The sequence below is a fragment of the Odontomachus brunneus genome, unplaced genomic scaffold (assembly GCF_010583005.1).
Source record: "Odontomachus brunneus isolate Ranch 3 - 2012 unplaced genomic scaffold, Obru_v1 Obru_scaffold_165, whole genome shotgun sequence".
NCBI classification, from domain to species: Eukaryota; Metazoa; Arthropoda; class Insecta; order Hymenoptera; family Formicidae; genus Odontomachus; species Odontomachus brunneus.
The window spans coordinates 548,371-565,411 of record NW_022639615.1 but is presented as its reverse complement, the minus strand read 5'-3'; the positions used below and the strand labels follow the sequence as shown (position 1 = coordinate 565,411).

Genomic DNA, 17,041 nt, shown 5'->3' with positions numbered 1-17,041 from the left:
AGCGCACCTAATCAAAAAAACTATTTAAATTAACTATTTCTTTAGAGTTCCGGTTTGTTTTACAATAGTTCTAGAGTTCTATATCATATATGTATATACATATATAAAAGATATCACAGTAACTTTAATAAAACACTTAGACTACATAAGAATAATATTTGTTTTCTTTTAAAGTTTACACCTATATGAAAATGTATGCAATATTAAAAAAAATTTCATATTTTTTTAACCAGTTTTTTAATCAGTATGTAAAAAATGTCAAAAAACTAGACACGATCTATATGTGTGACCACATGTGGCCACATATACAGAAATAACTCATTATCCTTGAATATGACTGGCTGACGAATCGATGGCTTCGTTCGCATTTCGGTCGATGTGCTTGCATCAGTGCGTGAAACGCACGTAGATGAGATTTAACGGTTCGAATCTATACGGAACGTATCCGGGGAAATTCGAATTCATCCGTCTGACTTGACTGGCTGACTGACGTGGTGCATAACTCTTAAAAGCGCGCCACGTATGAACACGTTCGTCTTGCTGGTCGCGCCTGAGCTCTGCCTAATTCGGAAATGGAACCACGTAGCGGACGTAGAAATCGCAATAATGCACCTAACCCGCGAGAAATATACAGTGCGGGAGGATGGATTTACGGCTCGCCGTCGTCTTGAAGAGACCGCGGAGAAATGTACGGGAAAGCGCGAGGAGCGAAATATGAGAAGGAGAATGAGGCTAGAATGCGGGGTTGGTGGGTGCCTATTTAGTGCGCTACGTCGGCTATGTCAACGTTATTATACCTCAGATTCTCAAGGGAAAACTCCCGCATGCGGCACGAGGGGAAGAGACGCGCAACCGAGGCGAATAGATCGCAGAAGCGGTTTCTTAAAATATGGATATACTGTATCGTCGGCGAAACCGCACGAACACGCCTCTACATCGCACCCCAAACAACCGTGACTGTTGCACGTGAATATTTCAAACTTCCACTGTGTAAATTCATGTTTTGACGCGCTTTAAGCTGATCTTTAAGAGCGCCTCGGAATCGCTTAGAATTTAATTTTTGCGCGTTCCTATGCCTAATATAATATATATTTACAATCATTTCTCTTACTGAATCATTCATTTTTTTGTGTATTTGAATGAGTTGCTTTTTATATATTTCTAATGTATATCGACACGTGTAGCAGCAATGTTTCTCTCTGAAGTTTGTTTTTCTGCTCCATTCGAATCCTGCTTAGTTTTTTATTACTTTATATACTTAGATCTCATATATATCTATTTACCTGCTTGTACACTAAAAGAAAAAAATGATTGATTTAACTAAAATTATAGTTACTTTTGACCCAACTATATTTTCGATTGTTTTAACAAAAAAATAAAATTAGTAACGAGGTTATTAACACTAACTTTTTTTATATATAGAATCTAATAAAAAATAGTTTTCTTGAGCATAATTCATAATAATTATTTTTCTATGTGATTATAGTTATAAATATCAAAAATTGTTTTCTGTGCAATATATATATACATAAAAATTATTTATTTACTCGTTAATTAGATAAATAAATAAACAAACCAGTTTTCTGCGGCAGTCGCAATCTCATACGCATTATGTACGAATTTAAAACGTGCAAGCGGTTTGAAAATTATAAATATATGCACATTTCGATCGCGGGAGAGATCATCCGGAAATATTTATTAACCTGTGCCAGATTATAAATCTTGGTACATTGCAGGGGAGTTGATTCTCTTAATAAGCGATGAGCCGTAACAACTTAAAAAAAAAGAAGCTGCCTTTTATCTCGGGAGACTCGCCCGTCTTGCAATCTCGTATGAAGAAAGAAGTTCCGCAGGCTGGATATTCAAGATAACCGCAGCAATAACCGTTTCGACCCTCGAGAGAGCGAGCGAGATTGAGGCGCCTTTTATTCTCAAACGCCCGCCGAGTCCTCAGCCGCGCTCTAATTTAATGAAACTTCTTATAAGAGCTAATATTTTCGACAAAGATGCGCCATTAGTGCCGCCGAGAATTATTCAGTGTCGTTGCACCGCGAAACAACGCGGAATATCCTTTGGAAAAAAGGAAACTCTTCGTGAAAATTCAATCAGAAACCTCGACCATGTCCACCGCAGGTACCGTCAATCCGTTTCTCGTAAAGGATCCGTTCGTTAACTGAATGTGCTCTCGGGACATTTCGTTTACAGGAAAACGTATAGGAAAGGGTACGCAGACGTCGCGCTTGTTAAAAGTTTCGAGTTTTCGCGATTGTACGTACACGGTGCGTGCCGTAAAAAATACGCTAAATGATTTTAGGACATTCGCGAGGCCATCAAGCCGACTTTCACGAGACAAAACTCACTTTCATTGTTGCACGGGCATTAGATTGAACGCGTCCCTCTCTCCTCTCCCTCTTTTCTTCCCTCTTTTCTCCCCTTCTTTTCTTCTCTCTCTGCCTCCCCCTCTCTCTTTCTCTCTCTCGTGGTGAGCACTTTGACGTACAAGACGCGACATACCGACTGTTGGGTTTGCAAGCTTTCCCCTCTCGGCAAAAACGCGACTGTTAGACAAAACACAAGGAGACGAAGGAATTTTTCCGCGCGGCGGAAAGAAATAAATAAGAACGGCGGGGATGGTTATGCGCGCGGGGCAGGCAGAAGGAACTGTCGGCAGAAGATAGATCTGACGGTACCTTGGGAATTCTATTTTTACGTCTGCCAAAGCGCACTCCTCGCCGGGCTTACCGGCGTAGAAAGAGCGGCCCGAAGCGATAAAACGGGACGCGCACACTCAGTACCGTAATAATAAATCGCGAGTTAGATTTTTACGATGTTATTACCTGGAGATTATCGGGTCATCGGCCTGATAGAAGATCCATAATAAATCTGCTACGCTGCTGTATTTATGATGAAACATCAGATATTGACACGTTAAGTGCCATGAGTCGCTAAACAGCGACGTTAACGTGTTATATTCATGTGTGCTCTTCAAATTTCTTGGAGGGAAATCTCACTCGAGAAATAGAGTAAACATCTCGTCGAAAGTAGGATAAAAATTTCGACTCGGGAATCCTCTCTTAGTTTGAAAAAAGTACTCACTTCTGCGATTTTGAATAGTGATATTTTTTCTAATGCTTTGAGTGAAAACACTGTCACTTCTCACTCGTTTTAAGTGAGATTCCACTCTAAAAAATTTAGGGATTGTGTAAGATACATAATAAATGACAATATTTAAAGGATTACACAAATTGTTAACTAATAAAGCTGATTAAATAATATAATAATAAAATCTGTGAAAATTATGCGTCTGCTTATCATAAATAAAAGTTACAAAACTATCTTTAATTTGTTCTTAAAATGTTAATCAAAATCAATCACAGCACATTTAATTAATTACATATATGTAATATAATTAATATAAAATAAAGGTTCATAATTAACATAAATTTAATATACAATTAACTGTTATATGTAATATTCATACATATTTATTATTTGTAATTAATTATTAATTTTAAAAAAATGTAATCGTATTGTGCGCTAAATAGTTTAACGGGAATATCAAGGAAATAATCAAGCAAACAAATGAACGAAAATTATAAAAATAAATAAACTTGTTTGTTTATAACACGGGTATATGTCAGTGCGAAACTTGAGTTGATCTCCTACGCGATTATCCGGCAATTATACCTACGTCGAAGTCTACGTCTTTTCCACCCTATTTGACGTAAGGACGAATACTCAGATAACTCGTGGCAGCTCGTGCTCGAATCTCCTTGAAAGGAGGGATCCTTCGTTTCCTGAGCGGAATTGAGGTTTCGACGATGAATGGACCGCAGCATATACGTAAATTGCATTGTAGCAGCGCACCGTCCTCGCAAAGAGAAGGTCGAACCGGCCAATTAGCTTCTCTAGAGGCCTCTCGATAGAATCGCGCAACGGTTCGGAATCGACGATCTCACGCACCATTATAGCGTGCTTAAACAACGGAGCAGAAGAGTCAAGTGGATTTATTATTCTTTAATTTCTTGTTATGAATATATCGTCAAAAACATGTCAAGAAATAAGAGCACATTTGTGATTTCTTGACTTATTAATCGCACGCGCGCGCTGCGCAATTAAAAATAAGATAAAACAGCATATGAAGCTTCTAATGTGTGTTTCGAATCACAGATAAATAATGTGAAATCTCATACTTTACTCTTCACAATTGTTCTCCCTTGAATTCCTAGGTGAACATCAGACAGCAGGAGTTGCATCAAAGCTAACGGCGTGCTTTTCTGTGACGTCCTCTCCAGGAAAGCTCTCGAGTCGTCTTAACTCCACCGATACTGAAATGTGCATGTAAAACGCGCAGTTCTGTCCAAATACGTGTGTTAACGATGAGTTAACGTTAAATTAACGTTAAATGAAATAAAATTCCAAGGCATTACTTTGACAATATTCTTTTAAATATTATTTCTATTTAGAGAAGAACGTTTTATTGCAGCATAGTCTTCAACAGTGGATAAAAATAAGCAACCCTTAGGTAGGTAAAGAAGATCCCTCCCGATAACACAGTATGATGCTTGCAAAGCTTGCGCAAGCTCGAGGACAGGTTGGTAGGTTACCGTTGGAGCACCCTCACTGCAAGTTATTCTTCTTCACCAGCTCGAGTTACCATTGATTTTGACAATACGTTTTGCGCTTCTTACATAATAAAATTATTCTAAATTATTTGGTCTAAATTATTACATAAAATTAAAGCTTTTATGATAAAGCTCCGATATTATTTTTATCCGCTATAATCGTGAATGCGTGTCTGTTTGATAGATTAAATATATTCATATTACATTAACAGAATAAAGCCAATCCCATAATGAGAAATGCATTAATTATAACGGAGCTCAGGCACATTGTGCGGCGAATGTTCCGGTGATGGATTGAATAAACGCGAATACAATGCACGTAATGTAAATCGTACATAATTTAATAGAAGATATGTAATTCAAGTCCAATTCTGCAAAAAGACAACGTATAAACAAGCTTTTCACGTTAAAATTTCCATTAACTCTAAATAAGTGGTATTACAATGAATTAATTAAATTATTCATATATTAGATTTTATATCGGGGAAGATTTTATATCAATGTGGTGATTATTTATGCGTGACTTTTTGGATCAATGCCGCAAATAATATTTAATCAGTCATTCTAATACCTTCCAATATCTTTCAATTGCACCCGCAATATCAATGTTTCATGATATACATCTCGTATAAATTTTCTCAGGAAAGCTTTAATAGCTCCTCGAGATAATTGACAATAAAGCAACGAGCAACACAGATACACATAAAACATATTTAACAAGTTGATAATCTAATATCATCCGTTTTCTTAGTAGCATGCCCGAATTCCTCCCGTGGCACGCTCGCATTGTGGAATCTTGTGCCATATTCCAGAGTATATTTACTCACACATATAACAGCACAACATCTACTAAAGAAGCTCGGCATGCCATTGTGCTTGGCCGAATTCATTACGTAATATTCAAGAAAGACCCACGCGCCGTACACTAGACTCCATTAATGCTACCAAATTCCAATCGCTATACTAATGTAAGAGACAGCATTGTGATGAAATTCTTCGCACCAAATAGATCGAGAAATTGGATCATTCGAAAGAATAGGAATCCGATTATTAATGGATAAGCTGCGCGGTAAAAAATACACGTCACAAAAAGACACAAAAGCATAGTTTGCAGCAAGCGTCGAGATAACAAGCATCGTAAAGCATTCAGTGAGCGTGTTATCCGCACCACTGATGAAAGTTCAACGTGAGGCGAAGTACACGAGAAACGGCAGGTAATAGCCCGAAAACTATAGCCACAAAAACGCGAAAGCAAAGCGCGAGTTCGCAGGGTAAAAAGGGTTGGCCGCCGCGGGCGAGAAGAATGGAGAACGGGCCCGATGTAAACCGGCGCTGATGTGAGGCGCGATACGCCGGAAACGCGTTGCGCCGCGTTTATGGCCACACTATCGCGGTCATAGAATTTCTCATCAAGTTTTCCGGCGGAATGTGCATAGAGAGAAAAACGGTAGAAACGAATGAAACGCTCCTCGCGAAGGAGCTCGACCGTTCGACCGACCGACCGGCCGGCGCGCACGGGAAGCAACGAGAAAAGGTTCTTCTCGTGAGAGCGCACCGTTATCGGAAAAATTCCTTGTATCGACGACGTTTGAAAGAAACGCTTCCTGCTCGAATATCACTTTTCCTCCTACGCTCAACGAACGATCAATGCCCCGAGTTACGAGAGCAAAGAACAGGAAGCGTTTGAGTTCGTCCAAATCCATTTCACGATTCCGAGAGAGAGGCGTGAGTTTCAGACGTGCCGTCACGAATCGAAAGGAAAATCTCTCGATATCGCGGGAAGGAATTGCATGGGAGTACCGAGCACGGCGCGCTTTTCGTATTGAGCTTCCAATGCTGAAAGCGTCTGTTAGATCCGGATCTTTTCCCTACATGAACATATAGAGCGTATCACGCGCATAAAATAATCCGAAAGAGGAAGGGGGAAAGAGAGAGAGAGAGAGAGAGAGAGAGAGAGAGAAAGAGAAAGAGAAATAAAAAAAGAAAGAGAAAGAAAAAACCGGTGCACAAAGCAATCAAATGAAATGTTATGTTTCAAAAGAGGCAATCTCAAAATTTGATGAAAGCTAATGAAATTTAGAACTTTACCAAGTCAGATTTTTGTTTTCTGTTTCCTTTCTTTTAAGTCAAATATAAAGAAGTTAGACTTATATATGTTATATGAATATATATATATATATATATATATATATATATATATATATATATGAATTAAATATAGTGAGTTAAATAGGGGAAATTATGTGGGAATAAAAACGTAGATAATGTGTATGTGAAGGCGTAACAAAGCATTAAGTGAGAAAACAAGATTGAAGGTGAAAAAATGCATAAGTAATAGAGATTATGTTTGATATTTTAAGCTTTAGAGATTACGTTATCATAAGGAAGTTAGGGATAACGTGTAGATAATGCAGATAAACTTAAATTAATATAGTAATACAGAGGAAATTACCGGTAGAGGAAATATATAATAAGTGATAATATAAAAAGACATATAAAAGACAGGTACACAAGAGATTGAGGAACAAAAGAATACAAGAAATGAAGAGGAAAGCTTTGGTCACCGAATGAGATCAGGGAATAAAATAAAGATATATAGAAGAAAGATGACACAAGAACTAGTGAAACAGGTGCTGTGCACCTAAGAAAACTGAAATGCAAAGAATAAGAGAAAGGTTATAGGACATGGAAAGCTCCTTCTTGACGATGTAAGCTGAAGGAGACACATAAGAAGTGAAGAAAGAGGCAGAGAAATCACTTCGTGGAGTTAGTATAAAGTATAGAGTGGAATAATGAAACTAACAAGATATGAAAGAAAATATGAGAGAAAAAAGAAGATGAAGAGAAAATAAGGAGAGCAGTGAAAAGAGAGATTAGTTAGAAGAGGAAAGGAATAAGTATACAATTGAAGAAAATAGAATTTGGAATATTATGTATGAAGAAACAATATAGTACCCGTTGAGTAAAATAGAAAACTGTAATTAGATATGATAAGAAAGAAGTATAAGTAGTGTAAGCAGTGCAAGGTTAGATAAGAATTAAGAAGATTGTAAAAGGAGATTACAAGAATATTTAAGTAACAAGGATGATATTGTAAAATTAATTAGAGACAATGTAACTATAGGATATTAGTAATTAAGTAGGTAGAAATAAGAAATGGATGGATATGATCGAGGAGAATTTTTGCAAACTAGATCTCATTACTGGCTACTGAAGAAAAATATACTGATATACTAACTTTCATTGCAAGAAAGCATCCAAATCGGCTCAAATTTCGAAGCTCTTGTTGAAATTTCATTTGACCACATTGTATGGCGTGTCGTATTTGCCGTTGCACGTGAGCGCGAGCTTTAATTTGATCGAGAAGGAAAATTCCACGCTGAGAAAGCAATTTCTCCCGAGGAAATAACTCCTTTTGACATCGTTACGTTTATACGTTCTCTTGTTGTCTCACGAACTCCCGTAAGTTTATCTGTGACTCTAATAATACAGATAGCATATTTGCTTACAGTTGCCTGAAGAATCCCAAACTTTCGCAGGACGACAGTCGCGAAATCAAATACCACGACGCGGGAGGCACGCACGCGGCCAATTGAAATTGATGAAAAATGACATCGCACCGCGCAGCTTTCTTCCCTCAGACATCGACTGAGCAGTCACGTTCAAGGATACATCATACGCATCCATGACGCCGTAAATAACGATGTGTGTCGAGGATACGGGACCGTTTTAAAGAATAAAAAAGATCGCGGACGAAATCCGCGCTCGCAAAGGAACGAGTAGCGGTTTTAACGATACTCAATCTCCGGATTGGATTGCGTTGCATTTCAAGGCGAGAGGGGGTGGAAGGAAACGATCCTATGGCGAATATCCGGCAGTTCGTTTCCGTCTTTCCGTCACTTATTCGTGAAATATCGCGCCCCGCTCACGAGGCCGGGAGAGTTACGACGCTGTAATATTGAATCTCTCACGTATTACCAGGCTGTCCTGAGCATCGCGGCTATAATAACACACTTAGGCGACGAGCAAATCGATTAACCCGAGCGTGAATAATTCCTCCCACGGCATCCGCGAGTGAATTATTTCACGTGCGTCCCGCTTACGTCGTTGTAATTGGACACGTGTAATGCTCACGGCTCATATTAGACGATTGATCCCGTCGCATCCCCCACGAGCCCACCCCTTCTAGCGCGCCCGCTCTTTACGCAAGCCGACGTGATTATGCCTCTCTCGTGCCTGGAGGGAATTATCATCCTTTGCAGTCCCGTGTCGCGCGCCCACGTTGTGTCGTATTTTCCTTTAGCGGTGCCTACACCGTTGCATATCACGTCGTTGGAAGGTTGCGCGTTAATAAGACTAGATGACACGCACAGTGCTATAATAACAAGGATATTAATAAATAAAGGAGTCTACTTAGGTAACGATCGGGTAACGGTAAACCGGTAAGGAGCGTACAGAAGGGTTGTCGTGCAGAAATAAAGTCGCGGTGTGTGAGTGTATCATCATCGCGCGCGGACTCGCATTCATTCACAAGAGGCGCGCTAAGAACATCGCGGAGCTGAAACCCGACCGAGTGTTGGTGCAAAATTAAAATGAGTCCGAGAGTCCTTGAGGTGGCGTGCGAAACACAAGAGTCGCCGAAGCGCGGAGAAGCCGGATAAATAAACGGAGCGCGGCTTAACTTGGTGCGGCGTTAATTCAAGGCGTTAATTAATCACGAGGAAGCGATGAAAGCCGACGCTTCTCTGAGGAGCGTGTCCCCTGCGCCGTCCGATAAAGCGTCGGGCCCGATAAGCTCGTGAATTAAGAACTCCCGTGGTAGCCGAGATTTATCGATACACGATGAATCGAATAATGGCGCGATCGGCAGTAGGGAACGCGCGAGCCAAGGAACGCGATTAGTCTCGCTCTCCCGCACGGTCGTTCCAAGTTGAAACGAGAATCCATCACGCCGACATATTGGATTTGAGAGAGGATCGAAAGCTCGTTTCCTGCAGGCGCATACTATCCGTCCACGCGCGCATATTCCTCCATATGCCGCAATATGCCTGGCAAGAATATTCTTACCGTATCAACACGATACCGTCGATTGAATAATTTTCCCCCGAAAATCGTCTCCATCGTAAATTACAGCCGTTACTACGACACCGGCGAAGTAAAGCTCCGTGGAAAAGATGTATTTGACGGAAACCTAGAGCCGTGTATGAAATAAAGCTCGCATAAAATCGTTTAAAACGCCACGGCGAGGCACACATTTGTAAACGCGATACCACATACGCGTAGGGGAAAACGTCCAGTAGTCGGCATTCTACGTGTTTTTGGCGCTCTTGTGGATATTGTCGGAAGTATTAAAGTTTATGGAAATTTACAAAAAAAAAACAAATAGATAAACATAAAATAATTGATAAATATAATCAGTAAATAATTAAAAAACACAAAACTTAAAAAATAATTAAAAAACTTTACACACTTTGATATTTGATGGGATCTGAGCAAGGGCGCCGGGAACTGGTGAATGCTGCAACGAGTGCCGACTACTGGGCGTTTTCCCTTATATACGGAAAACCCTATATACTGAAACAGGCTGCACAGAAGAGTGAGCGACCATACTTTCGACTTATCGCAATTCACCGATGCTGGGAGAGCCAGTGTTCTATACGAACAGCTATATCAGCATGCCAGGCCGCTTATCTCTTTCTCTTTCCTTCCATTCGCCGAAACGTGTATCTTCATTTTTCAAGAACTTTGCATGCGATATCGAGCCATCCCTGACTAGTCACTGAAAGCTCTTGAATTTCGTGCCTTCCGTACAATCCACTACTGCTGCTGCTGCTGCTGCTGCTGCTGCTGTTGCTGTTGCTGCTGTTTCTACCGTAGAAGCACGTGAACTTTGAACAACAAGAACATCGTAGAGTCTGTGCGCAACTTGAACTTCGCAGTCTCAGGATATCGGACCAGTACTTGTTGCAAATTCGAATAAGTCCGACCGATGTTCTGGCAACTTGCACATCCGCGCGCGCATGAATATCTCCCGGGAGTGTGAGTGGCATTTGATATGACATAATCGATAAGAGCACAGTGTCATTTTATACGACGGCGGCAGAAAAGGGTACGTTTCCGAGCAAGGTTTCCGTGTTAATAAATTCAAAAGTCGGGACGCGTCGCGTGAGCGAAGATCGGTGAAAGTGGCTCGTGACCGCGAGGGCAATTATCGTTAATCCAAAATGCGGGGTGCCGCGAAATAAACAGCAAAGTGTAAAAAGCACCAGCTGCTCTTCTCTGTCCTCTGTGCTCCTCCTCGTTCCTCGCTTCGGTCTCTCTGTCTGTCTCTCCTTTTCTCTTCCTCGTCGCCAGCGCGCAACCTCATGCAAATTCAAATGGCTCGCTCTCTCCATCGCGATATGACGACCAACAGAGAAACGGGCGATCTCGACGTTTCTCAACGTCCTCTCGACCGCACTCCATCTACAAACGACTCATGATGGTCCACTATGTTCCGTCAAAGCATTAAAACGTTAACGAGAATCTAGGACCAACAGTCACGGGCGATAACTCGGTGCACAGCCAGCAAAACCGACAATCCCTATTGAATAAAGTCGAGAAAACACTTGAGCATTCAGCAGAGAAGCTGCTGCTTTGTAACACGTTGTAAAATACGTAAACCTAATTGGATAAAATCATATTATTACCCTGACTTTCATGATTATCACAACGTGTGGCACAATCAATGATGGAAATATTACAATTTTTTAAATTTTATTTTTTTTATTGACTTGATCATTAAATTTCCATCATACAATAATCTAAATTTTTTGTTATATTAGTACAATAAACAATTTGATCGATAGATTCGAAGGAGAATATTCCACCAAATATACATATCGATGATATCTCGAATATTTCTTCCTCTATCCGTTGAACATGAGCGATCAGGCTGAACATTTCAAAATCATATATCATAGATTATGCAATATATAGTCAACATTTAATAAATTAGTCAATGTCTAACGTATTGACTGAGAAACTTCAAGAGCGAAGCAAACAGTGATAAGACAAACGCGTGATTATCAGTGTCGATACAACACCTCAAACATTTCTTCTTCTATTCACTAAACGTAAGTGATGGGGCAAGAACAGCCTCAGGCAGCTATTCACTTCAAAATACCTCATTATAGATCGCACAATATTGCCAAAGTTATTAATCGTAACAAACTTGGACGAAGTGCATTGTTATGTTACTTCCACGTTACAAGTTTGCCGTAGCGTTACATTCAGCTTGCTATACTGCATGTCACGTTCAGCTGGTAATCCTGAGATACGAAGCATACTTCGTATAGCGGTATTAGACTTTAAAACCTGGAACTTACGAAGTTGCGCGACGAATAGTACAAGGAAACTGAGCAAAATACGAAATTACGTAACATGGATTTTTAACGGCAGTCGATAAAAAAAGATGTAAAGAAAAAATCTTATTTTCGCGAGAAAACACTATTTTCTCCACTTGCTATATTTAACTATTCAAATTTCATACGTATATGTAGGTGATATATTTATATTCGTAACAATACAATAATTAAATTATTAATTAAAAAAACTGGGAATGATCATACGAAATATAATAGATGAACTATAGTAGTGACGCTTGCTATCGTATATCTGCTTGTATATTAGATCAAACTAAACAAAAAAGTCCTTTACTGTTTTCCTAATAACTTTGTAGATTTTTAATTATTAATTAAAGAAAATTAGCAGATGGTCGCTCGCGATAATATATTAATGTTCTCTAATTAATAACTAAAAATCTATAAGTTATTAGAAAAAAGGTCGAAAACTTTTTTATTTAGTTTGACCCAATATATAAGCGGTAGATGTCGCAACTACAGCTTATCTACCATATCTTGCGTGATCATCTTCTTTAATTAATAGCTCAATAATTATTGCTTCAGAGACACTGTTTTCTGAGACACTGTATATATATGTATGTATATAAAAGTTGTTCTGAGACACTGTATATATATGTATGTATATAAAAAATGCATTTATCTGATATGACAATACAAAATAAAAACAACATGATAATACAAAGTGGAGCAGTAATCTATTAAGTGTTATTTTATCTACTTTAATTACATATTTACTTAATCCTGCACTTAAGAGAAAACTATATATATAACAGCGGTATAAAATCCAAACAAATAATCTAAGATGTTATAAACGTCTATATTTCTTTGAACTGAATAATTCAGACAATATTGCATTGAACGAATAACTATGAAGTTAACACTTTTGTTTTTAGTTCGTTTGTTGATTGCTTCTCACGGTGAGTAACTTAACAGATAAATTGATTGCCTGTTTATGTAGTTGTCCAATTAAGCACAACTTTACGAATAATAATAAATTTGACGATTTTAGCATTAGAACCTAGGATAATAAGAGGAAGAAAGGCTGAACCAGGCGAAGTCCCGTACCAAGTAAGCCGCTCATAAACCCTCACTCTAATTATTCCGCCTTTAAAATGTCGAAGTAGAGATAATTCTATTGGTCTCAAAAGGGATAAGTCCGTAAATAATTATTAACAGCCCATAGATAATTATTAATAAATAATATAAGATAATTGTCTTCATTTATCGAAAACTGAGTCAATTTAAAAAGTAAGCGATATATGATATAATATCTCTATATATCATCTGTATGCCGTCACAAACTGGATCCATGTTAATCAATATCATTAATCGAAATATTTCTGTATTTTTACAACGAAAGTGTCAGAAAATTAATACGGGAAGATAATAGAATAAAAACATAATCTTCTGAACGACTAATCAACATTTGAAGACGAAAGAGATGTACATACTAACTGACGAGCGAACGTGTCGCGGACGGGCGGCGAAATTTAAATTGTTCTAACAACTAACAGTTGTTTTTGTTTCTTGTTGTACATTCCTAAGTTCCATTAAACTAAGTTCCATTTCTTAATTTCTAAATCTGTGTTCTCTTACTTGGATGGCGGGGGCAAATTAGGTAAATGTGTCGGGAGCGCCACGAAATCGCAATTAAGGACTCGGGCGTGCGCGCGGACGAAGCAACAATATATATCTCGAATTCTCATAAATAAAATTTATTTTTTAGGTGTCTCTGCAAACGATTGCATCGCAACATAATTTCTGTGGTGGTGTTATTCTTAATGAATACTACGTACTGTCCTGCGCTCATTGTATGTTGGAGTGAGTATGAGGACAATGAACACGAACTTCGCGGAAAGATACTCTCTTAAAGTGAATAGTTACTGATATCAGCTATGAATATAGTACTGAGCACTTTCAGTGCAATCAGTAAACTGCAATCAGTGTATATTCACTGTTTTCAGTGATGTTTGACTGATTCGTTTTAAGAGAATAGACTTCAAAAGGTACACCGATATTGAGGTACATGATATTCTTTTCAGAAAAGACGTCAATTTGCTTATGGCAGTTGTGGGAACGGTCGATTTGCGACTACCATACGCAACACATCTTCTCGAGTCTAGCTACGTGCATGAAAAATACAATCGCTCAGACTCATGGATCAACGACATCGCTCTAATTAAGGTAACATTGAGTAGTCGTAAATAACAGATTCATAATTCGCATAAACCGAGCGAATCTGATAACCACGATTCTGCAAGGAACTTATATGGAAGATGTACTTTCAGGTGAAAACTCCATTCGTATTTTCCTTCCTGGTATATCCAGTCGTATTACCGCGACAAGACGAAATCGTTAAAGCCGATTCAACAGCAGTCGTATCGGGATATGGCAGATTACAGGTGAATGCTCTAAGAATTTTACTCTTCTCCAGGGATGTTGACGTTCAATTTCTTTTCTCAGCTCAAACGTTGTCGACAAAATATAATGAACATCATTGCGAATAAACGTTCACCGCAAAATTCCAAAAAGTGAAATCTCGTCGCGTGATTAACAGATGTCATATTTATGCCACTTAAAATTCAAATCACCCTTTCTAATTGTTGTACAAAAACGTGCAAATGCATATTTACTTCACTTACAGGGTGATGAAAAGACCAAAGAATTACACATCGTGAATATCAAGATAGTCGATCAAGATTACTGCAAAGCTGCGTACCAGCAGCGACCGAGTCATCATATCATATACGACACGCAAATCTGTGCGAATGATCCAACCATGAAAAAGGGTTCGTGCAAGGTAAGCTATTCACACAGTGCATCGCCGTCGTTAGTACTGACCGCACGTGCAATTTTACGCCGTCTGACCAGGTACAGTCGTTAACTACTTAGCCCGCACTATTCTTCTCACGCGAAGCGTCTCGACTCGCTGTTGCTCGTTCTAATGACTTCTGAGCACAATATAACACGTGTGTTTCGAGTCGCGCAACGTACTCTAAATGACACTCGGTGCTCCTTAAATATTTATCTAGAGATCGTATCAATTGTTATAATCGACGAACGTAATCTTTTACTTATCAGCAATATTCAAGCGTCCGTATGCCCGATAATTATCATACATCAATCATCACGTCATTGATTATCTAGCATTATTAATAGAACGTATCATCCACTTCCATCATGGTTCTGTAATTTAATTTAATAATTTGCAGCAAGGTGCGCGAGAGAATCGAGCTGAGCGATGCAAACTCGCACGCGCGATAAAGCTCATTATTAAAATAATTAAATTGGTAACAAAGATAACAAACGATAATGAACGATAACAAAGATAACAAGTATATTTTTTTATGTTAATAAAAGATATATGTTTTAGTCAGTCGTGAGAGAAACTTATAAATTAATTGTAGAAAAATATCAGCTGCGAATTGTTTCTTTTCAATTAAATTTTTTAATAATATGAAATCTAGATAATTACTGGAAGACTGTTTATTTTTCAGGGTGATTCCGGCGGGCCTCTGACGGTCGATGGGAAGCTGGTAGGACTCGTCTCGTGGTCAGCAGGTTGTGGCGCCATCAAATATCCTGGGGTATATACACGCGTACCATCGTATATCGATTGGATTTCAAAATACGTCGTGTGATTTAATTAACGGAACGGCTGAAATCAATATTTCATCGAGATACGCGGGAATCGAGTTAACACATGCAAAGCGTATATATATTCGAGTATGAATATGAATGGATATGAAATTTCTTAAAATAGACTCGTGTATATCGTGCGTTATACACCTGCTTGTATCATTTCTGTTATTTTTCTTATTATTTCGCTAGAAAAAAACAGAGAGATCTCATCGTAAATATTGAAATACCACGGAATCCGTACGGACTGTTTAAGCGTATCGATATTTGTAGTGTCCAGTTTTAGCAAACAACGCGGGAATGAGTTTGAAAAACAACAGTCCCGATTGTAAATATTACATTGTATACCGCGCTCGGCGATCTGTGTGACAGGCATATATATATAGCTTAACAAAAAACGAACCAAAAGAGAAAAATAGGTCAATTGGAGGAAATACGTTCAGCCATTTTGCTAAGGTCGATTACGAAATCGTGTCTAGCAGATATTAATAAACGTTTCTTTCAAAAATGAGCGAAACTGCCATATGCATTTGCTTCTTTTTCCTTTCCGTCCGATATTAATTTCTACATTTCGCTCACCTACACACACATATAACCACACGTAGAGCTTTTCAAATATAGCGCATTTAATTTCTTACTAAAATATATACAGAGTGGCCCACATAACCTCTTACAGCTCGATATCTCAGAAATTAAGAAAGATATGAAAAATATTTCTAACCGAAGTTGTAGGATATCGAAGAAAAGAAAATAGTAATATTTATTTGATTTTAGAATGACTGACAATCCCTGTCCAGGCCAACTTTAATTTTTTAAATAAAATTACATGATTTTCTCGATATAAACTGATTTCTTTGGTAATTCTGCGTACGAAAGTACTGGAATAAAATTATTGAAAAGTAAATATTTCTACGTTATTTTACATTTTATCCTGTTACTTTTCTGTATAAAATATGAAATAACTCGTAAATTACTCACTTTTCGACCACTTTATCTTAATAATTTTGTATATAAAATGACCAAAGGAATCAATTTATTTTAAAAATATATTTAAAAAATTAAAGTTGATCTTAATAGGGATTTTCTATGTCATTCTAAGATCAAATAAAATGTCACTGTCCCTTTTTCCTCTCTCGATATCTTACAACTTTACTTGGAAATACTTTTTCATATCTTTCTTAATTTCTGAAATATTAAGAGTAAAAATTATATAGGCTATCCTATATATACATTACAGCACACCCTCTTATTCAATGAAACAATAAGAGAAAGATATGTTGTTTGCGGTTAACTTTTCGCGGTTATCAACGAATATCGATTGTGCTCTCTCTCTCTCTCTCTCTCTCTCTCTCTCTCTCTCTCTCTCTCTCTCTC

The 17,041-nt window shown here is 38.3% G+C and overlaps 2 protein-coding genes across 2 annotated transcripts in view; one reads left to right on the top strand and one right to left on the bottom strand.

The window, feature by feature from the left end:
- The window catches only part of LOC116851081 (splicing factor, arginine/serine-rich 19-like), a 164,387-nt gene that overhangs the window by 119,318 nt on the left and 28,028 nt on the right, over positions 1 to 17,041 (bottom strand). The gene's annotated exons all lie outside the window — the stretch shown is intronic.
- Positions 12,818 to 16,178, top strand: LOC116851087 (trypsin-7-like). Its single transcript, XM_032830128.1, has 7 exons — positions 12,818 to 12,945; positions 13,038 to 13,096; positions 13,755 to 13,849; positions 14,071 to 14,212; positions 14,317 to 14,430; positions 14,673 to 14,828; positions 15,526 to 16,178. Exons 1-7 carry the CDS (start codon positions 12,897 to 12,899, stop codon positions 15,667 to 15,669), a joined length of 759 nt encoding a protein of 252 aa, XP_032686019.1. The 5' UTR covers positions 12,818 to 12,896; the 3' UTR covers positions 15,670 to 16,178.